Source organism: Mustela putorius, unplaced genomic scaffold, assembly GCF_011764305.1.
Source record: "Mustela putorius furo isolate JIRA1106 unplaced genomic scaffold, ASM1176430v1.1 tig00003859_pilon_pilon_pilon, whole genome shotgun sequence".
Lineage (NCBI taxonomy): Eukaryota > Metazoa > Chordata > Mammalia > Carnivora > Mustelidae > Mustela > Mustela putorius.
Window position 1 is genome coordinate 47533 of NW_025422011.1, and position 22863 is coordinate 70395.

At 41.7% G+C, this 22863-nt stretch overlaps 1 protein-coding gene across 8 annotated transcripts in view; it reads left to right on the forward strand.

Moving 5' to 3' along the window:
* The window catches only part of AGBL2 (AGBL carboxypeptidase 2), a 41624-nt gene that overhangs the window by 5098 nt on the left and 13663 nt on the right, over positions 1 to 22863 (forward strand). For 4 of the 8 annotated variants that reach the window (XM_004763036.3, XM_013061780.2, XM_004763034.3 and 1 more), the window contains 7 exons: positions 1974 to 2027; positions 3336 to 3518; positions 7574 to 7681; positions 15446 to 15599; positions 17555 to 18337; positions 20200 to 20356; positions 22192 to 22318. In XM_004763036.3, the coding sequence (XP_004763093.1) occupies positions 1974 to 2027; positions 3336 to 3518; positions 7574 to 7681; positions 15446 to 15599; positions 17555 to 18337; positions 20200 to 20356; positions 22192 to 22318 (1566 nt within the window). The remainder of the gene's footprint in view (positions 1 to 1973; positions 2028 to 3335; positions 3519 to 7573; positions 7682 to 15445; positions 15600 to 17554; positions 18338 to 20199; positions 20357 to 22191; positions 22319 to 22863) is intronic. The other 4 variants (XM_004763035.3, XM_013061781.2, XM_013061783.2 and 1 more) reach the window with 2 other exon arrangements.

Consider the following 22863-nt stretch of genomic DNA (forward strand, 5'->3'; position numbering starts at 1 on the left):
GCCCAATGTGGGGCTCGATCCCAGGACCCTGGGGCCATGACCTGAGCTGAAGGCAGATGCTTAACTACTGAGCCTCCCAGGCACCCCAGAAGATTTTTTTTTTAAATCATATTTGAGGGGCGCCTGGGTGGCTCAGTGGGTTAAGCCGCTGCCTTCGGCTCAGGTCATGATCTCAGATCGAGTCCCGCATCGGGCTCTCTGCTCGGCAGAGAGCCTGCTTCCCTCTCTCTCTCTGGCTGCCTCTCTGTCTACTTGTGATTTCTCTCTGTCAAATTAATAAATAAAATCTTTAAAAAAAAATCATATTTGAAGCAAAGCATTTTTTTAAAAAGATTTTATCTATTTATTTATTTGAGAGAGAGCACGAGCTAGGCGAGGAGGGTCGGTGGGACAGGGAGAAGCAGACTCTTGGCTGAGCAGTGAGCCGGACACAGGGCTTGATCCCAGGACCGTGGGATCGTGACTCCAACCGAAGGCAGATGCTCAGCCAACTGAGACATCCAGGTGCCATGCAAAGTGTTTTTTTAAAAGATTTTATTTATTTTAGAGAGAGAATGTGAGCAGGGAGAAGGGCAGAGGGAGACAGAAAATCTTAAGCAGACTGCATGCCCAGGAGAGGGCTTGAGGTGGGGCTCAATCCCAGGACCCTGAGATCATGATCTGATCCGAAGTCAGGAGTCCAATGCTCAACTGACTGAGCCACCCAGGTGCCCCAGAAAAGCTTTTTTTTTTTTTTTTTTTTTTTTAAGATTTATTTATTTAATTTAGAGATGAGAGGAGAGAGAGAGAGAAAACAGGAGCACGAGGGGTAGTCGGGGAAAGGAATCTCATGCAGACTCCCTGCTGGTCATAGAGCCTGATCCCACAGCCCTGAGATCCACCTGAGCCAAAATCAAGAGTCTGAGACACCCCAGCACCCCACCAGTTTGCCTTCTTGCCAGCAGGTTCTGAGAGTACCTGTTTACTTACACCTGTGTCGGGATGACTGTGAAAACACACAAATGATTTTCCTGTCTGTTAGGTAGTAAACTAGTATCTCCTTGTCATACTGGTTTCCAGTTCTTTATGAGGGAATTGGAGCGAGTTTACCATCTTTTCAAATGTTTGTTGTTCCCTCCCCCCATTAAACTAGGGAAAAGATTAAGAGAGAGAAAAAATAGAGCCCTGAAATTTAAAAAAAAAAAATTTTTTTTAAAGAAAAGACAGGTATCTGGGTGGCTCAGTTGGTTAAGCCTCCAACTCTTGGTTTCAGCTCAGGTCTTAATCTCAGGGTCATGAGATCAAGCCCTGCCTTGGGCTCTGCCCGCAGCATGGTGTCTTATTGTCCCTCTCCCTCTGCTCCTGCCCACCACCACAGGCTCTCTAAAATCAATCAATCAATTAATCAATCAATTTTTTTTTTTTTTTTTTTAAGAAGGAATAAGGGCACCTGGGTGGTCATTTCGGTTAAACATCTGCGTTTGGCTCGGGTCATGATCCCAGGGTCCCAGGATCGAAACTTATATCCGCCTCCTTGCTTAGCAGGGAGTCTGCTTCTCCCTTTCCCAAGCACCCCCCGCCCCATCATGCCCTTGTGTGTGCATGCTCTCTCTCTCTCTCAAATAAATAAACAACATCTTTTTTTTTTTTTTTAAGATTTTATTTATTTATTTGACAGACAGAGATCACAAGTAGGCAGAGAGGCAGGCAGAGAGAGGAGGAAGCAGGCTCCCCGCTGTGCAGAGAGCCCGATGCGGGGCTTGATCCCAGGACCCTGGGATCATGACCTGAGCCGAAGTCAGAGGCTTTAACCCACTGAGCCACCCAGGCGCCCCCATAAACAAAATCTTAAAATAAAAAAAAAAAAGAAAGAAAATGATAAATGGGGCCCTAACTCAGGGTTGGGGAGGGGCAGTGAAAGGGTTAGGGAAAGAGAGCTGACAAAAAGTCACAGATCCTTAGGACAAACCGTGCCTCTTCCTTCCTTTTCCTAGGGCCCACTTGTCTACCTTCCACCGTGCACAGACAGATAGAGGCTGTGAGCAGAGGTATTCCTTGTCCTTCCAAACCTGAAAACTCAAACTGCTTTCTGGGAGTTGTCTTCACTCACTGCTCTCCCCGCCAGATCTGGCACTCCCACACCCCGGGACCTTCTTCCTCTCCTCCCTCTCGCCCTTCCTTTCTTTTCCTTCTTCCTCTCATTTGCCTTCTTGTTCCCTGCCCTGAAAGCCTCTTTTCCTCCCTTTCTTCTCAGTCTGTCTCCCAAGAGCTCATCTTTCTCTCCTGCCCTGCTCACCGCCCTCCCCTCCCGTTGGCCCCTCTTCATTAGTCTCCCTGTCCTCCCAACCACTGGTTTTTGATCTTGAAAGTTAATTTGTAGATTGTTTCACTGTAGCTAATAAGCCTCAGGTATTTTTCTCTAAAATGCTAAGGGGTGAAATAAAAGTTTCCTCTTTTGCCTCTCTCTAAGCAAAAATAATATGATATTATTTGATTTAAAAGACAAAAATTGGGGCTCCTGGATGGCTCAGTGGGTTAAGCCTCTGCCTTTGGCTCAGGTTATGATCTCAGAGTCCTGGGATCAAGCCCCTCCTTGGGCTCTCTACTCAGCAGGGAGCCTGCTTCCCCTCTCTTCCTGCCTCTCTGCCTACTTGTGATCTCTATTTATAATAAATAAAATCTTAAAAAAAAAATTTTTTTTCGGGGCACCTGGGGGTCTAAGTCGTTGGGCATCTGCCATTAGCTCAGGTCATGATTCCAGGGTTAGCTGGGATCAAGCCCCATGTGGAGCTCCCTGCTCATCGGGGAGCCTGCTTCTCCCTCTCCTTCTGTCCCTCTCCCTGATTGTGCTCTCTCTCTCTCTCTGTCAAATAAATAAATAAAATCTATTTTTTTAAAAGATTTTATTTATTCATTTGACAGACAGAAATCACAAGTAGGCCGAGAGGCAGGCAGAGAGAGAGGAAAGGAAGCAGGCTCCTCACTGAGCTGAGAGCCCAATATGGGGCTCGATCCCAGGACCCTGGGATCATGACCTGAGCTGAAGGCAGAGGCTTTAACCCACTGAGCCACCCAGGCTCCCCTAAATAAAATCTTAAGGAAAAAAAAATGCAAAAAATTTTCTTTGAGCTTTACATTTAAATATTTAATAGACTACACAGAATGTTAATGTAACTTTTTATAATTTTGATGCTGTAATCCTAGACTGAATCTTCTCTTTAAAAGAGACACGTGTCTAGGATTGTGCCCCTGTGCTCATACTCTAATACAGTGCTTCAAGTTAGTCATCACGGTTGAGCAGCCAAGTCCTCAGAGAGGAAAAGAAAGCCACTCACTCATTCCCTTTCCCCTTGCAGATTCCCTCATGCTTGGTTCACCACTTAAGAGCAGACAGCTTCTCCATGATGAGTTTGGAGAAGTAAAGCCATGTCTTCGAGAACCACGAGATCTCTTTGCCTTCTTCTCCAGCAGCGGGCCACTGCAGGCTCCAAGGTGGCCAATAGAATGTGAGGTCATCAAGGAAAGCCTTTGTCATATCGGTAATGTGACTTATGTGTCGTGGTACTGCTGTTCTGACAGACATTGTTTTTTTTAAAACAAAGATTTTATTTATTTACTTGACAGAGAGAGAACACAAGCAGGGGAGAGGTAGGCAAAGGGAGAGGGAGAAGCAGGCTCCCCGCTGAGCAGAGAGCCTGCTATGGGCCTCCATCCCAGAACCCCACGATCATGACCCAAGCTGAAGGCAGACGCTTATCCGACTGTGCCACCCAGTCAGTGGTACAGTCCTGAAATGATTAAGTCCTGAGAAACTGATACATACTGATCAAAGTAAAAAGTTACACTACTGTGTAAACTCAGATGCTTCTGAGGTTATTGGAATGGGAAGATATCTTTCTAGAGGCCAAAATACATCAATACTTAAATCTGTTTTCTAGTATTCCTGTCTCAGTATTAATATGGCTGGTTGAGTTTTATGAGTTGTATTTTTACCAGCCTTGGTATAATTGATGAATACTATTTGTACTAGAACATAGTGGTTATTGTTTTTAATTGTATTTCGAGTTTGTTGGGAGTTTTTTTTAATGGAATGGTGGAGACTATTTTTGTGAGATTGCTGGTTATATCTCTGAGCTATTGGTGGTGCAGGTACAATCTTAAGCATTCATTATATGAGGCACTTCTAAGGGTTCCATTGAAAAGTGGAGACTTTTCTAATGGCTAGAACACTTGTGCCTATCAAGCACTGTGTCTCTGTTTTAGACTGCTATATAAACAACTGGATGTTTCTTACTTTCACACTTCCCTCTTACGCTTATTCATTCAGTATATATTTATTAAGCCTCTGCTGTATGGTAAATGCAGCACTCGTGTTACAGAATGATGATGAACAAGATGGAGACACCCAGAGTTCACGTACTGGTAGGGATGCTGAAGATATACCCAGGGCATTGCCTAGAGTTTGGTCCCTCTAGGAACACTTAACCTGAGCCTGGAAGATTAGGGAGGGTTTCTGAGGAGTTGACATGTAAGTTGAGATCTGGTAAGTTATAAGTGATCCAACTGAGAGAAAATATTCCAGTTAGAGGACATGGAAGAAGAGCCTGGCATGTCTGGGCAACCAGGGAGCACTGAGCATGAAAGACAAGAGCTAACGCTCAAAATATAGGGATGTGCTCAACATCTTAACTGGGCACAGAACTGCTCTTTAGGTGTTTGAAAATCTGGGGGAGGGATGGCATTTTGAGTTGGTACGATAACTGAGAAGTCCTAAGAGCATTTGTCCCTACCCTGGACAATTTTTGAATTAAAGTCCAAGTTGATCTGGACGAACAGTGGGATTTTGCTATTCCTATATAAAATAGGCAAAGAAAATTCCTGTGAGGATTTTAGACTCAGTTCCAAGAGAGGGGGAAAAGTGGGAAACTGGAATTTAATAATCACATTATTGCAGAGGTAATCCACAAATGCACGAGATTTTTTTTTTTTTAAGTAAGCTCTGTTTTCAACATGGGACTTGAACTCACCACCCCAAGATCAAGAGTTGCATTCTGTACTGATGGAGCCAGCCAGACACCCTAGCACTAGATCTTTTAGAAAGATCATTTAAAAATACACTTATAAAAAAAATAAAATATAAAAATACACTTATTTTTTTAATTTCAAGGAAATTTAATAACAAGCACCCTAAGGTTTCAACCAAATTGACAGCCTCATCACTCCCTATCACCTTATAGATAAGAATTTAGCATTGTTTTATTACTGAGCTATGCCTTTATTATTTGTTCTTTTTTTTTTTTTTTCCAATCAGAAGATAACATTAGAAGCAGTTAAAAAAAAAATTTAAGGACAGATTTTGGAGTAATTCCAGTGAGATTCTGGGCCCAGATCTACCTACTAACTGAATGACCTTGAGCTAGTTATTTTTTTTTAAATTCAAGTTTGTTTAAACTCAAAAAACAGGGGTGCCTAAGTGGTAGCTGAGCATCTAACTCTTGATTTTAGCTCAGGTTATTATCTCAGGGTCATGGGGTTGATGCCCACATCAGGCTTTCTGCTCAGCGGGAATCTGAGATTCTCTCTCTTCCTCTGCTCCTCCCCCTGAAATAATAAATAAATAAATCTTGAACTGAAGAAACAAAAACAATTCACCCATTTCTCCTATCCACCTCTGGCAACCACCAATGAGCTTTTTGTTTGTTTGTTTTGTTTTGTTGTTTATTTTTTGAATCCAGTGTGTAAGAGAAATCATACAATATTTGCCTTTCTCTGTCTTATTTCACTTACCATAATGTCCTCAAGGTCTGTCCTTATTGTTAGAAATGACAAGATTTCATTCTTTTTTATAGATGAATAATATTCCATTGTATATTTATACCACAATTTCCTTATCCATTCATTCATTGATGAACACTTATGTTATTTCCATATCTTTGCTATTGTAAAGGATGCTGCAGTGGGGGTACACTTACCTTTTTGAGTTAATATTTCTATTTTCTTCAGATCAATACCCACAAATAGAATTGCTGGGTCATATGGTAGTTCAATTTTTGATTTTTTGAGGAACCTCCATACTATTTTCCCATAGTGGCAGCACTAACCTAATTTCCACCAATACAAGGGTTCCCTTTTCTCCATATCCTTGCTAACACTTGTTATTGGTAAGTGTAAATAACACTTGTTATTTTGTGTGTATGTGTAATTTTTTTATAGATTTTTTTTTTCCATTTAGTTTTTTATTTAATCTCAGGGTCTGAGTTCAATCCCCATGGTGAAAAAAAAATCAGGGGTGCCTGGATGGTTCCATTGCTTAAGTGTCTGCCTTTGGCTCAGGTCACAATCCCAGAGTCCTAGGATGAGCCCCGAGTCAGGCTCCCCTCTCAGCAGGGAGCCTGCTTCTCTGCCTGCCACTCCCCCCACTTGTGTTCTCTTCTCTGACAAATAAATAAATAAAATCCTTTTTTTAAAAAATGAAAAAAAAATCAGGGAGCTTGAAGTCTCCGGCTTTGTTCTTCTCTCAAGATTTTTTTGGCTATTCAGAGTCTTTATGGTTCCATAGAAATTTTAGGACTATTCTATTTCTATGAAAATGCCACTGGACATTTAAAAAATATTAATTCTTCCAATCCATGAATATCTTTTCGCTTATTTGTGTTTTCTTTAATTGCTTTCATTAACATCTTACAGTTTTCAATATACAACTTTTTCACCTCCTTAGTTAAATTTATTCCTGGAAATTTTATTCTTTTGATAAAATTGTAATGAGATTGTTTCTTTATCTTATGTTAACTATCTTTCTGATAGTTCATTACTAGTGTATAAACATGCAACATATGTTTGTGTATTGATTTTATATCTTGCAACTTTACTGAATTTATTTATTTTAATGATTTTTTGATCAAGTTTAACGGGGCGCCTGGGTGGCTTAGTGGGTTAAGCCTCTGCCTTTGGCTCAGGTCATGATCTCAGAGTCCTGGGATCAAGCCCCCCATCGGGCTCTCTGCTCAGCAGGGAGCCTGCTTCCTCCTCTCTCTCTCTGCCTGCCTCTCTGCCTACTTGTGATCTCTCTCTCTGTCAAATAAATAAATAAAATCTTTATAAAAAATAAATAAATAAATAAAAATAAATAAATAAAAAGAAGCTCAGCACACCTGGCTGGCTCCATCAGTGGAGCAAACAACTCTTGATCTCTTGAACTTGGGATTGTGAGTTCAAGGCCCACGATGGGTGTAGGGATTACTTAAAAATACAATCTTAAAAAAATAAAAAATAAAAATAAATAAAAAGTAGCTCAGGGCCAAATTTTAGAGAGTTGTTATAGGTCAACTATATCGACATTTCTGGCTTATTTTTAAGTCTTCCATTTAAAGTTTATACTTCTGTTGTATATGCTTTTTGTTAAAAATCACCTCATAGTCCATATGGAAAGAAGCAAAACATAAATTTACAAACAAATTGGAAACTTAGTGTGGGATTTGGTTTGATTCAACCAAACTAGTCGCTTGAATAATAATTATTATAATTGTATATTACTTTTGGATAAAGATCCTTTTATATTATTTCTTATTTTGTGCTTTTTAATGTTTTCTTTCAGAGTGGGTTCCACCTCAACCAGAATATTTCTATCAACCTACAGGAAATGAAAAATTACCAGAAATTGTAGGAGAAGAAAAAGGCACAGTTGTCTATCAATTAGATTCAGGTATTGTTATTTACACTGAACAGTCAGTGATTAATCATGACAGAATTATAATAAACATGTTTTCTGTAATAACAGTGATTTTTTAAAAACCTTTAGTTTAGTGATAAATAAACAGTCTTTCCAGACCAACCTAAATAGGAACCCTGATATTCATAGCCAGTCAGCTTTAAAATTTCGGTTGTTTTTTTAAAATGATGGTATTATGTCTTAAGAGTTCTAAGCCCAGGGAACCTGGGTGGCTCAGTTGTTAAGCATCTGCCTTTGGCTCAGGTCATGATCCCAGAGTACTGGGATCCAGCCCTGAATCAGGCTCCCTGCTCAGCTGGAAGCCTGCTTCTCCCTCTCTCACTCCCTCTGCCTGCGTTCCCTCTCTCACTGTGTGTTTCTCTGTCAAATAAATAAATAAAATCTTCAAAAAAAAAAAAAAAAGAGGGGCACATGGGTGGCTCAGTGGGTTAAACCTCTGCCTTCCGCTCAGGTCATGATCTCAGGATCTTGGGATCGAGCCCTGCTTCGGGCTCTCTGCTCAGCAGGGAGCCTGCTTCCCCCTCTCTCTCTGCCTGCCTCTGTGCCTACTTGTGATCTCTCTCTCTCTGTGTCAAATAAATAAATAAATAAAATCTTAAAAAAAAAAAAAAAAAGTTCCAAGCCCATTTTAGAGCTTCTTCTGTTTCATTCCCCTTCCTAAAATTCAGATATTGGATATTCGGGGAACTTGCTCTTCTTTTCTCCATCTTTGTGTGTACTTTACTTTGTAGTATGTGCATATGACTATCATTTCCTATGTGGTTAATTAATTTCCATTAATTTGTAGGCTTCTTACAAGTAGAATCCACATCTTTTTAAAAAATTTGTAGAACAGCAATAGCAAAATATACATTCTTTTCAAAGACACCTGGTACAATTCCCCAGGATACATTATATGCTAGGTGGTAAAGCAAGTCTTAATATACTTTAAAAAATTGAAATCATACAAAATATATTCTTTGACCCCAATAAAATTGAATTAGAAATCAACAACATTGGGCGCCTTGGTGGCTCAGTCGGTTGAGCGTCCTACTCTTGGTCTCAGCTCGGGTCTTGATCTCAGGATCATGGGTTTGAGCCCCATGTTGTGATTCCATGCTGGGCTTGGAACCTACTTAAAATTAAAAATTTTTAAAAATCAACAACAGGGGGCGCCTGGGTGGCTCAGTAGGTTAAAGCCTCTGTCTTCGCTCGGGTCATGATCTCAGGGTGCTGGGATTGAGCCCTGCATCAGGCTCTCTGCTTGGCAGGGAGCCTGCTTCCTCCTCTCTCTCTGCCTGCCTCTCTGCCTCCTTGTGATCTCTGTCAAGTAAATAAAAATAAATAATAAAAATTTTTTTAAAAATCAACAATAGAATGAAATCTGGGAAATGGACAAATATTTGGAAATTGAACAGCACGTTTCTAAGTAACCCATGGGATAAAGAAATCATAAGGGGAATTTAAAAATGTTTTAAACTGAGTGAAAATAAAATGACATATCAAAATTTTAAAGGATGCAGCTAAGCACTACAAGGTAAACGTATAGCTTTAAATGCCTATATTTGAAAGGAAGAAAGATCTCAAATCAATTACCTAAGCTTTCATATTAATAAATTAGAAAAATAAGCACAAACTAAGTCCAAAGCAACCAGAGGAAAGAATATAAAAAAGATAAGGATGGGAATCAGGGAAAATGGAAAACAGAAAAATAATCTGGAAAATCAAACCAAAAGTTGGTTCTTTGGAAACATCCACAAAATTGACAAAACTTTAGCTAGACCAACCATAAAAAAGGAAGAGGAGATACAAATTACCAAGATCAGGATTGAGAGGGGACAGAAACATCAAATCTATAAAAATCAAAATAATTACAAGGTACAACTTAATGCCAACAAATTAAACAACATAGAAGAAGGGGAAAAGCTGTTAGAAAAATACAAATTACCACACCTGACTCAGGGAGAAACTTTTTTTTTTAAAGATTTTATTTATTTACTTGACAAAGATCACAAGTAAGCAGAGAGGCAGGCAGGGTGGGAAGCAGGCTCCCTGCCAAGCAGAGAGCCTGAATCAGGGCTCGATCCCAGGACCCTGAAATCACAGCCTGAACTTAAAGCAGAGGCTTAAACCACTGAGCCACCCAGGCAACCCCTCCAGAAGAAACTTTAAAAGTCTGAATAGACTAAAACAAAGAAGTTGTGAATTAGTAATTAAAAATCTTCCTGCAGGGGCACCTGGGTGGTTTGGTTGGTTGGGTGGATGCCTTTGGCTCAGGTCATGATCCTGGGGTCCTGGGATCAAGCCCCACATCGGCGCTCCCTGCTCAGTGGAGAGCCTGCTTCTCCCTCTCCCTCTGCTTGCTGCTCTGCCTACTCATACTCTCTATCTCTGTGTCCTAAAAAACAAAACGAAACAAAAAAAAAACCTTGAAAAAAAAAAGTCTTCCTGCAAAAGGGTGCCTGGGTGGCTCAGCTAGCTAGTGTCTGGCTCTTTGGATTCTGCTCAGGACATGGTCTCGTGGGTCATGTGATCAAGCCCTGTCTCAGGCTCCACACTCAGTGGGGACTTTGCTTGAGATCCTCTCCCTCTGCCCCTCCCCTCACTTGTTCATGAGTTTTCTCTTTCTCTAAAATAAATAAATTAATTTAAAAAAATTTTTTTAAATCTTCCTGCAAAGAAATTCCTTGGCCAGTTGGGGACAGGGCTTGTTTGAATTATATCAAACATTTAAAGATGAAATAGTACTGATCTGTAGTAGTAATAATACTACTCTGAAAATAGTAGCTGGAGGAAATATTTCCAACTGTTTATGAAGCTAGTATTTAGTTAGACATCCCAGGAAAACTATATTCCTTACAATATAAATACAAAAAATCCTCAACCAAATACTAGCAAACAGGGGCACCTTGGTGGCTCAGATGGTGAGGCGTCTGCCTTTGGCTCAGGTCATGGTCTGCAGGTCCTGGGATCGAGACTCTTGTTGGGCTCCCTTCTCAGTGGGGCGTCTGCTTCTCCCTCTCCCTCAGCCTCTCCCCCTGCTCGTGCTTGCTTTTTTTCTCTCTGTGTCTCTCTGTCTCAGATGAATAAATAAAATCTTAAAGAAACACAAATACTAGCAAACGAAATCCAACAGCTTATTAAAAGGGTTATATAACATGACCAAAGGGGATTTGTACCAGGAATGCAAGGGTGGTTCAAGCTAAGAAAATCAATGCGATACACCACGTTAATAGAACGAAGGGAAGAAACACACAGTCATGTCAACTAATGCAGAAAAAGCGTAAGAACATTCAGAAAACTAGGAATAGAAGAGAATTCTTCTGCTTGAAAAGGGTATTTATGGAAATGATGGATCAATTTCACACTCACTAAAATAGCTATAATAAAAATAAAGACTAACAAGTGATGGGTAGGATATGGAGCTGGTGGTAATAACATTTAAGACAGAAAGGAGATAAGGTGCCAGGTTGGTTCAATCATTAGAGCATGCTGAAAGATAGGACTTTTGATCTCGGGGTCATGAGTTCAAGCTCCCTATGGGCATATGGTATAAAAATTTGCTTAAAAAAAAAAAAAAAGGAGATACAATGTTCAAGAATAATGAACCTGGAAATGTAATAGGAACCTTCCCAAGGAAGAGGAAGCAGCTTTGAATTAATAAGGTCAAGATGCCAAGTTAGTAATAGGGAGGGGACATGGCAAGATAAAGAAGCTGCCAATAAGGTCATCCTTTGGGGTACCTGGGTGGCTCAGTCAGTTAAACGTCTGCCTTCGGCTCAGGTCATGATCCCAGGGTCATGGGATTGAGTACTGGGATTGAGCAACAGGCTCCTTGCTCAGCAGGGAGCCTGCTTCTCCCTCTGCCTGTCCCTCCTCCTGCTTTGTGCTCTCTCTCTGACAAATAAATAAAATCTTAAAAAAAAAATAAGGGCATCCTTTGTCATCACTAAAAATCATCTGATACTTATTGCACACAAAAGCACAAGAGCTACTTAGAACTTCTTTTTTTGAGATTTATTTATTTGAGAGACAGAGACCAAGAGCTCAAAGCATGAGCAAGAGGGACAGAGGGAGAGGGAGAGAAAATCTCAAGCAGACTCTGTGCTGTGCATGGAGCTCAACATGGGGCTTGATCTTGTGATGCTGAGATCATGACCTGAGCTGAAACAAGAGTCGGACACCTAACTGACTGTGCCACCCAGGCACCCCTAATCAGAACTTCTTAAGGGTTCTCTGAGGTTGGGAAATGCTGTGTTCAAAAAAATAGAAAGCAAAAGTATTCTCACAATTTGAAAATCAACCTCTGCTACGTAAGTAATGATCAGAAAGGAAATCAATTTTATTGGAGGAAGAATATGTACCAAGTTGAGTTAGAAATAAAGTGTATCAAGTCAATGAAATCAGGGGAGGCTTTATCTAACTCCACCTTCTGGTGTGTCTAAGGAGGTTTTGGAGAGACTTTAAACTAAATGTAATATCTTAAGTGGGTAGATTTAAGTTATAAATAGTGGATAATGTATTTCTCCTGCCACCTCAAGAAAGTCTTGGGTATTAAAAGTCTGTTTTAGGGCTCCTGGGTGGCTCAGTGGGTTAAGCTGCTGCCTTTAGCTCAGGTCATGATCTCAGGGTCCTGTGATCGAGTCCCGCATCGGGCTCTCTGCTCAGCAGGGAGCCTGCTTCCCTTCCTCTCTCTCTGCCTGCCTCTCTGCCTCTCTGCCTACTTGTGATCTCTGTCTGTAAAATAAATAAATAAAATCTTAAAAAATAAATAAATAAAAGTCTGTTTTACCTCTTGCTGACCTGCTTGTAGTCATTGTCAATAAACCAGAAGACCATGAATCCACATTGCTTCATTTGTTCTATTCAGAGACATTTCTGTACAGGAGGAAACCATAGGGCTGAAAGCTCATTCTCCTGAAAGGGCAGCTTTTGTGAGTTATTCTTATAGTCCTGCTTTTTTTTTTTTTTAAAGATTTTATTTATTTATTTGACAGGCAGAGATCACAAGTAGACAAGGAGGCAGAGAGAGAGAGGAGGAAGCAGGCTTCCTGCTGAGAAGAGAGCCTAATGCCGGGCTCGATCCCAGGACCCTGGGATGACAACCTGAGCAGAGGGCAGAGGCTTTAACCCACTGAGCCACCCAGGCACCCCTCTTACTGTCCTGTTAATACACAGTTGTGGCAGTGGTCCTGGTCTTGTCTGTTGTATTCATCAGGAAGAGTTGAACCCACTGTTGGAGGATTGAAGAAACAGAAAACCAAGAAGATGGGACTCCAGGGAGAATTTGGGAGTTTGTCAGTTTACATGCTATAAAATATTAGAGAAAAGAAACAAGTTTGGTTTTTTGAGAAATATTACTGTGGTAATAGTAGATCATCTTTATTGTTGCCTGAGAAACTCAAAAGAATGTTAAAACTCCCATATTAATTGTATCTGGTTGCTGCTTTATACTCTGTGGTTCTAGGAAGAGACTGGACCATTTGGGTCCCCAGCTTTTAACCGGGTATGTGTGCTCTAAATTTTTTAAAAGATTTTATTTATTTATTTGAGAAAGAGGGAGAGAGCACGAGCAGGGGGAGGGACAGAGGGACAAGCAGACTAGCTTCTGAGTGTGAAGGCTAACATGGCACTCAATCCCAGGACCCCAAGATTGTGACCTGAGCCAAAGTCAGACGCTTAACCCACTGAGCCATCCAGGTGCCCCAGTTATGTGTACTCTTGGGGTCTCTTCTGCTCCTGCCTCCTCTGTGTTTGCTTTCCTCTATTATGCACTTCTTTGTATGTTTACTTTCTCCTTTGCTCTCATTTATTATCTAAATGGTTATTACCTGAGTCTCTACAGTGATAGAGTTGCCTGTCAACCAAAAGTCATCATAATATGAATATATTTGCTAATGAAATGATTAATAAAATAAGGCCCCATGCATATTACTATTTAATGCTTGCACCTGTCCTGCCCCATGGTCAGCATCTTTGTTATTATCAGTCACTACCTGATTGGTGGATAATATTAATATCTGACATATATAATGCAAGTACAGTAAAAATCATTTGCAAAATGAAATTATCCTTACAGGACATGTAAGATTTTATGAAATTGATGAATGTTGAAGAATTACTTGAATCACTTGCAAAGCCACTGACAAATGAGAATCTAGAAATTTCTTGTCAACAAGGAGAAAATCAACAAAAGATGACAAAATAGGTTCTTCCAGACGCAATGATAAGACTATTGTGGTACAAAGTCCTTGGGAAAACTATGAAGCCTTAAAATAGTTCTGCAAAAGTAACTGTAAAATTCAAAGACGTCATATGGCAGTCTCACTGAATTTTTTTGAAAAATTGCAGTCCAGGGCCACTGGGCTGGCTCATCAGTGGAGCATATGATTCTTGATCATGGGGTTGTAAGTTCAAGCCCCATGTTGGGTGTAGAGATTACTTAAAATAATATCTTTAAAAACAAATTACAAGGGCATTTGGGTGGCTCAGTCAGTTGAGCATCTGACCCTTGGTTTCCGCTCGGGTTGTGATCTCGGGATCATGGGATTGAGGCCCACCTGGGGTTCTGCACTCAGCAGGGAGTCTGCTTAAAGATTCTCTCTCTCTCTCTCTGCCCCTCCCAAAGCACATTCTGTCTTCCACCCTCCCAAATGAATAAATAAAATATTTTTTAAAGTTGCAACCCCCACCAAAAGGATAGAAAGAGATGATTATAATCTAAATTTTGTAAATAAAATAAATTTTATATTTTGTTTGTTTTAGCATCACTTTAAAGATAAAATTTCAATTGTAACCTTTTCTTTTCTCTAATTACTATGATATTTTTGTTCCCCTCTTAAGTTAATTTACATATGCCAATTCTCAAACGTCTAATTTTTTTTTTTTTTTATATTTAAGTCCGGAAGGATATACCAAAAAATTATATGGAGTATACTTTATTTTCTCTTTTTTGTTTTTTCCTTTACCTTTTTAAATTATTTATTTATTTTTTTTAAAAAATATTTTATTTGTTTATTTGACAGAGAGAGACAGCAAGAGAGGGAACACAACAAGGGGAGTGGGAGAGGGAGAAGCATCCTTTCCACTGAGCAAGGAGCCTAATGTGGGACTTGATCCCAAGACCCTGGGATCATGACCTGAGCTGAAAACAGACGCTTAACAACTGAGCCACCCAGGCACCCATCCTTTACCTTTTTTAAACTAATAAATAGGTACCTTTTTTTAGGTTTAAGAATGTATATGTTTTTAGACACTCTATGTGTAATATCATTTGTTTGAAAACATGCTTTTAGGGGCGCCTGGGTGGCTCAATGGGTTAAGCCGCTGCCTTCGGCTCAGGTCATGATCTCGGGGTCCTGGGATCAAGCCCTGCATCCGGCTCTCAAGCCTGCTTCCTCCTCTCTCTCTCTGCCTGCCTCTCTGCCTACTTGTGATCTCTCTCTGTCAAATGAATAAATAAAATCTTAAAAAAAAAAAAAGGGAAAAAGAAAACATGCTTTTAAATTAGGGCTAAAATGGGTACAAACAGTATCTGATGAGATGCCAAGGGCACAGGCCGTGCAGCCATACACCACTTTAAAGGTCTTCAAAGAAATCCAAAGTTTAAAATTTAAAATCTCAGCAAGCACGGAAATCTGAATATTCATTATTGTTAACATAGAATGGCATCGAACACACAGAAGAACTCAGTAAATATTGGCTGGATGAATGGGTTCTAAGTGGAACCTGCCCTGAATATGTCTGTCTCATCCACAGTGCCCACTGAAGGTTCCTATTTCACCAGTGCCAGAGTGGGAGGCAAGCGAGGGATTATCAGGGATCTTGCCGTCACATTGCAGGGACCCGAGGATAATACTCTCCTGTTTGAGTCAAGGTTTGAGAGCGGGAATCTGCAAAAAGCCGTCAGAGTGTGAGTAATGGGAATTTCTCAAGGGGGCAATAACTGGAGGGACTGAGCCATGTCTTCAGGAGTCATATAAGGAGTCCGTAGTGTTTTTGAAAAAGAGAGAGGTGGTAAGAAATGGTCATGAGGATGAAGAAGAATGGAATAATTGTGGCTCATTTTCCCCCAGAGCAAAAATTTACCTACATTGTTTGTTCTGCTTATGTAAGAAATTGGTGCTCATTTAAAATTTGTATTAATAGGGGCACCTGGATGGCTCAGTAGAGCATGTGACTCTTGATCTCAGGGTCATGAGTTCGAGCCCCACTTTGTGGGTAGTAATTACTTAACTGTAGTAATTAAGTAACTACCTGGGTAGCAATTACTTAAATAAATAAAACCCTTTAAAAATGTTTTGTGTTGGGGCAGCGGGGTGGCTCAGTGGGTTAAGCCGCTGCCTTCGGCTCAGGTCATGATCTCGGGGTCCTGGGATCGAGTTCTGCATTGTGCTCTCTGCTCAGCGGGTTGTCTGCTTCCCCCTCTCTCTCTGTCTGCCTCTCTGCCTCCTTGTGATCTCTGTCTGTCAAATAAATAAATAAAATCTTTTAAAAAAATAAAAAAAAAAGTTTTGTGTTAATAAACATGCATAATATTAAAAAAATGAAGTCCTATAATCATACCTCCCCAGATACACCAGCTGTTAACAGTTGAGTATATATGCAATAATTTCCCCCCTCTTTCTGTTATGTATAATATACAGAAATGATTTTTTTTTAAGATTTTATTTATTGGGGCACCTGGGAGCTCAGTGCGTTAAAGCCTCTGCCTTTGGCTCAGGTCATGATCCCAGGGTCCTGGGATCGAGCCCCACATTGGGCTCTCTGCTCAGCCTGCTTCCCCCCCCCCACCCCCTCTGCCTGCCTCTCTGCCTACTGTCTATCAAATAAGTAAATAAAATCAAATAAATAAATAAAATCTTAAAAAAATAAAAATTGAAAAATTTTTTAAAATAAGATTTTATTTATTCATTTGACAGAGAAAGAAAGAGAGAGAGAGAGAGAACAAGCAGGTAGAGTAGCAGAGGGAGAGGGAGAAGCAGACTCCCTGCTGAGTAGGGAGCCCAATGCAAGGCTCCATCCCAGGACACTGGGATCATGACCTGAGCCAAAGACAGACGCTTAAATGACTAAGCCACCAAGGCACCCCAGAAATTATGTATTTTTAAAAATAGCATGATGATATATGTACTGTTTTACAAGTTGCTTTTTGCCACTTAATAAATTTTATTTATTTTCCTATGATAGTACCACAGATTTATCTCCTTATTTTTAGTAGTTCATATTATTCATTTTTTTTTTTTTTTTTTAAGATTTTTATTTATTTGACAGACAGAGATCACAAGTAGGCAGAGAGGCAGGCAGAGAGAGGGAGAGGGAAGCAGGCTCCCTGCAGAGCAGAGAGCCTGATGTGGGGCTCGATCCCAGGACCCTGAGATCATGACCTGAGCCGAAGGCAGCGGCTTTAACCCACTGAGCCACCCAGGCGCCCCCTTTTTTTCTTTTTTTAAAAGATTTTATTTAGGGATGCCTGGGTGGCTTAGTTGTTTTATTTATTTGTCAGAGAGAGAGAGACAGCGAGAGAGCACAAGCAGAGGGAGAGGCAGGCTCCCGCCAAGGAAGGAGCCCAACACAGGGCTCGATCCCAGGACCCCGAGATCATGACCTGAACCCATACAGATGCTTATCCAACTGAGCCACCCAAGCAACACCCCCAAGCAAACTTCCTTTACCTAAATTTCTGCCAGCCCTATAGTATGAGTAGGGGGACCATGTAAATTAGAAAATTAAGGCTTGATATAGCAGTCTTTCCTGTTGTAATAAGATCTGTTTTTGCCAGGGGGAAACAACACTTTTTTGGATTTGCTTTTTCAGGGGGGAGGGATGTGAGGTGACGGAGACAGTCTTCAATTTTCTCCATTACAGAGATACCTATGAGTATGAACTCACCTTGCGAACTGACCTCTACACAAACAAACACACTCAGTGGTTTTATTTTCGGGTTCAAAACACTAGAAAAGATGTGACCTACCGCTTCACCATTGTCAACTTGCTAAAACCCAAGAGCCTTTATACTATAGGGATGAAGCCACTCATGTACTCCCAGCTGGATGCCGACACCCACAACATTGGCTGGAGGAGAGAAGGAAAGGAAATCAGGTACTTCAAGAACAACACGGAAGATGGGCAGCAGCCCTTTTACTGTCTTACGTGGACCATCCAGTTTCCACATGACCAGGACACTTGCTTCTTTGCTCACTTCTACCCATATACGTACACTGACTTGCAGTGCTACCTGCTGTCTGTGGTGAATAACCCTGTCCAGTCTCAGTTCTGCAAACTCCGAACGTTATGCAGGAGCCTCGCAGGAAATACCGTCTACCTGCTCACCATCACCAACCCATCCCGGACCCCACAAGAGGCAGCTGCAAAGAAAGCTGTGGTCTTGAGTGCCCGAGTCCACCCTGGAGAAAGTAATGGCTCGTGGATCATGAAGGGCTTTTTGGACTTCATCCTTAGCAACTCCCCAGATGCCCAGCTCCTCAGAGATATCTTTATCTTCAAAGTGGTTCCTATGCTAAATCCAGACGGAGTGATTGTGGGGAATTACCGGTGTTCGCTGGCAGGAAGGGACTTAAACAGGCATTATAAAACCATTCTGAAGGAGTCCTTCCCTTGCATCTGGTACACCAGGAACATGATCAAAAGGTGAGCCCCTCGATCTGTTGATCTTCCTCTGAATGCTGTGAGCACCCTCTGATGGGTGCTGGGCTCTTCTTATGTAGGACTCGGGCGTGGCTTCGGAGACTGTCTTTACTGTTCTGTTTGCAGTCATATAGGTGTGCTCAGTTCCAAACCTTTAAGTCCTGTTTTATCTTTCTTTTCAAAGATTACATTTATTTATTTGAGAGAGAGAGGAGAATAGGAGCAGCAAGAGGGGCAGAGGGAGAAGCTGACTCCCCGCAGAACAGGGAGCCCGACATGGGGCTCTATCCCAGGACCCTGGAATCATGACCTGAGCTGAAGGCAGATGCTTAACTGACTGAGCCATCCAGGCACCCCAAGTCCTGTTTTACCTTTGGGCTGAAACTGAACATGCAACATTTCAGCTAGAGGCATTTCTCTTATTAGTGAAACAATGGAATAGAGAGTTCAGAAGTCAGAGAAGTTCATAGGCCTTCGTCATGAGGCCTGTGTAGTAATAATACAAGCACCTCACAATCAGGCAGTATTTGTGTAGAGGGGACAGGTGATACTCTCAGTGCTTTACACACAGGACCCATGGAGTCTTCACATTAACTCTCTGACGCAGGCACAGTCAGTATCCCCCGTATGTAAATGGTGAGGAAATTAAGTCCACAAAAGGTTAAGCAACTTGCCCAAGGTCACAGAGTTAAAAAGTGACAGAGTAGATACTTGAATACAGGCTCTCAGATTCCAGAGTCTGAGTTCTTTATTACCTCTTATATTGCCTCTCATAAGGAAAGAATAGTGAGTAAATCAGTTAATATTTTCCAAGCTTCTGCGAAAGCGTTGAAGGCTATGACGGAATGGCACCCACCTTACCGGAAATGGAACCACAGCACAGAAGGATATGTGAGCGCACACACCTCATAACCGTATCTGTGTGGGGGTGGGGAGTCGTGTGGGGCCTGCAGGCAAAATGGCTAAGAGCATGTGCTTGGAGGTCCGACAGGCCTGGATTCGAGACCTGGTGCTGCTACGGGCTTGTTCTGTGACTTGGAAGCCATCGTACTTCTCTGCGCTTCAGTTTTCCCATCTGTAGAGTAGGGCTCAGCTCCCCTGCCTTGGGTGGTTAGCTGTGAGGATGAAATGGGAGGGTCCGTGTCATCTGTCTAGCACAGTGCCCTCGTGGCTGTGAGTGCGTGGCATTACTGTCCTCGTCATCATGGAGAAGGTGACCATGTTTGGAAGATTGAGCCAGGTGTCTGGGTGAGGAGGAGACAGAGGAGCTGAGCCTTACAGGAACTGGTGCTGGAAAGTCAGGGACCCAGGCTTTCTTTGTTTCTTTTCTTCATCTGGGCACTTACACCTCTCTCCTTCTGTCCCTCTTTTTTTTTTTTTTTTTTAAGATCTTATTTATTTATTTGACAGAGAGAGACATCAAGAGAGGGAATACAAGCGGGGGGATGGGAGAGAGAGAAGCAGGCTTCCTGCCAAGCAGGGAGCCCGATGCGGGCCTTGATCCCAGGACCCTGGGATCATGACCTGAGCCGAAGACAGACGCTTAACGACTGAGCCACCCAGGCGCCCCTACTTCTGCCTCTCTTTTACCAGGTCTGCCCCTAGATTTCCTCCACTTCATTATCAGCTTACACAACTTATCCACCACCCCCTTCCACAGCAATGTGTTCCCATCCCAAGTCCCTCTGACCGTCAGGGGCAAGGAGTGCTGGTAGCATGTGTATAGCAGTGGGCCAGAATGGAGATAGGTCCTTTGAAGGGGTTGACATTTTCTTTAGAAGGACAGTAGCAAGACAAACGTAGATCCTTGATGATTGTCATGTATTTGGATGTCTACTAAGTCCTTTGTTTGCCCCCCTCAATAGACTTCTGGAAGAAAGGGAGGTTCTCTTGTATTGTGATTTCCATGGCCACAGCCGCAAGAATAATATCTTCTTGTATGGCTGTAATAACAACGATCGCAAATACTGGCTTCACGAGCGTGTCTTTCCTTTAATGCTAAGCAAAAATGCACCAGATAAGGTAAGCACATAAGGTAATTTCCCATCCATTGACTAAGGAAGATGAGAACTCACTGCATCCTGTATGCCACTTTACTTTTCTTTTCATTATTTTAGATAAATCCCAACAACCTGGAACTCAAGAATTTACTCTGTTTTTTTGTTTTTACAATACAATGATTCAACAGTTCTACACATTATTCACTGCTCATCATGATAAGTGTACCCTTTTCCCCTTGATCTATTTCACCCGTTCCCCAACCCACCTCCCCTCTGGTAACCACCAGTTTGTTCTCTGAACTGAAGACTCTACTTTTTTGTCTCTTTTTTCCTTTGTTTTGTTTTGTTTCTTAAATTCCACATACCAGTGAAATCATATGGTACTTGTCTTTCTCTATTTCACATAGCATTATACCCTCTAGGTCCACCCATGTTGTTGCAAATGTCAAGATCTCATTCATTTTCATGGCTGAGTTGTATTCCATTGTAGATCTATACCACAGCTTTCTCCACTCATCATTAATGGGCACTTGGGTTGCTTCCACATCTTGGCTATAATAAGTAATGCTGCAATCAACATATGGGTGCACATATCTTTTTGAATTAGTGTTTTGTTGTCATTGAGTAAATACCCAATAGTGGAAGTACTGGATCATATGGTGACTCTCTTTTTAATTTTTTGAGGAACCTCCATACTGCTTTTCACAGTGGCTGCACCAGTCTGCATTCCCACCAACACTGCATGAGGTTTCCTGTTCCTCCACTTCCTCACCAAGAAAGACATCCTTTCTTCTTGTCTTTGACTCTAACTGTTCTGATGGGTGTAAGGTGATATCTCATTGTGGTTTTGATTTGTATTTCCCTGATGATGAGTGATATTGAGGATCTTTTTATGTGTCTGTTGGGACTTCAAGAATTTAGAAAGGTGTGGCTTTAAGAATCACTCTGTGTAGGGGCGCCTGGGTGGCTCAGTCACTGTAGTATCTGCCTCTTGATTTGGGCTCACGTCATGATCTCAGGGTTGTGAGATCAAGCCCCACGTGAACTTCACACTCAGCAGGGAATCTGCTTTGAGATTCTCTCCCTCTCCCTCTGCTCCTAATAGAACCACTGGATTCCTGGGTGCACTACTTTAAAACCCTAGTTGATGAGGGAACTTCCAACTGTAAAGCATTTTCAGCAGGATAAGATAGGTTCGGATGGCTGCCAAGTGTATGTTACAAACTCCAAGTAAAGAAAGAGGGTTGGGGTGGTCATGAAAGACAGTGGGGGATATTGGACTCTGAACCAAGAATATTATGTGAGAGGGAGTAAGAATTCCAGGCAGAGATTATAGGGGTGAGGCATACCTGAATCACAGATAGAGGATAAACCCAACCGGAGCCAAGGGCTCTAGTTGGGGAGAGATAGAAAGTAAGCCTTAGAAAAGTCAGCTAGTGTCTTGAATGTCAAAGTAAGCTAGCATTCCCAAACAGGAGTTCAAGGCACCCTAGTCCTGCAAAATGTCATCAGGAAAGGTGGGGAGGGGAAGAAAAGGTCACAGGCAGTGAGAAACAGAATCTACCTTCTCCGCTTTGGAGACTCACAGTCTACAATAGCATACTAAATGCTCTGAGAAGTCCTGCACAGGAAGTCTGTGTAATTTTATTAGTCCTTCCTCCTCCTGAGCAACATGACTGTAGAAATTTTCTCCTCTGTAATACCTGTTAACATCCCATAGAATTGCTATTTTACGGAACATACTTTAAGAAATAATATACAAATCCCCGGGAAACCATTCTCGTATCCTGTCAATGACTCTAAGGCATCTTGTGTTTGCTAGTTTATGTATAGCGGTGGATTTGGGTTTCTCTTTAGTTCTCTTTTCAGAGTTGTAACTTTAAGGTGCAGAAGTGCAAGGAAGGCACGGGCCGAGTCGTGATGTGGCGCATGGGCATCCTCAACAGCTACACCATGGAGTCCACCTTTGGGGGGTCCACCCTGGGTAAGCTCTCTTGTATGTCATAAGTCAGCCTGGTAAGGGGAAGCCAAGCAAAGCACAGAGGGCATGAAATCCCTTCGAACACTGGAAAAGTGACCGACCTTGAGGGTTTTCCTAACTGCCGAATTTGATCAACCTAAATATGAGGGCGAAATGTTACCCTTGACGGGGCAGCATAGCATAGTGTCTGCTCAGGACCTGGAGTCAGGCAGCTCCAGGTTTGACTTTCAGCTCCACTTGGGATCTGGCTAAGTCACTTAACTCTGTGAACCTCTTTTTTTTTTTTTTTTAAACCTGGCAATAATAGTAGTACCTGCCTTATAGGTCCTACCCAATGAGCTAATCTGCATAAAGCTGTTGGCACAGCGCCTACCACGGAGTAGAACTTCAGTAACTTTAGCCAAACTTTTCTTCATTGTCAAAGATTCTTCTGAACCAAGCCAGAACTACAGGGAGAAAGACCTTGTCCAGAAGCACAATATTCGAGAATCAAAGGAGGTGTTCATAAATTAGACTGCATTTGCTCATTCAGATTTGATAAGAAATGT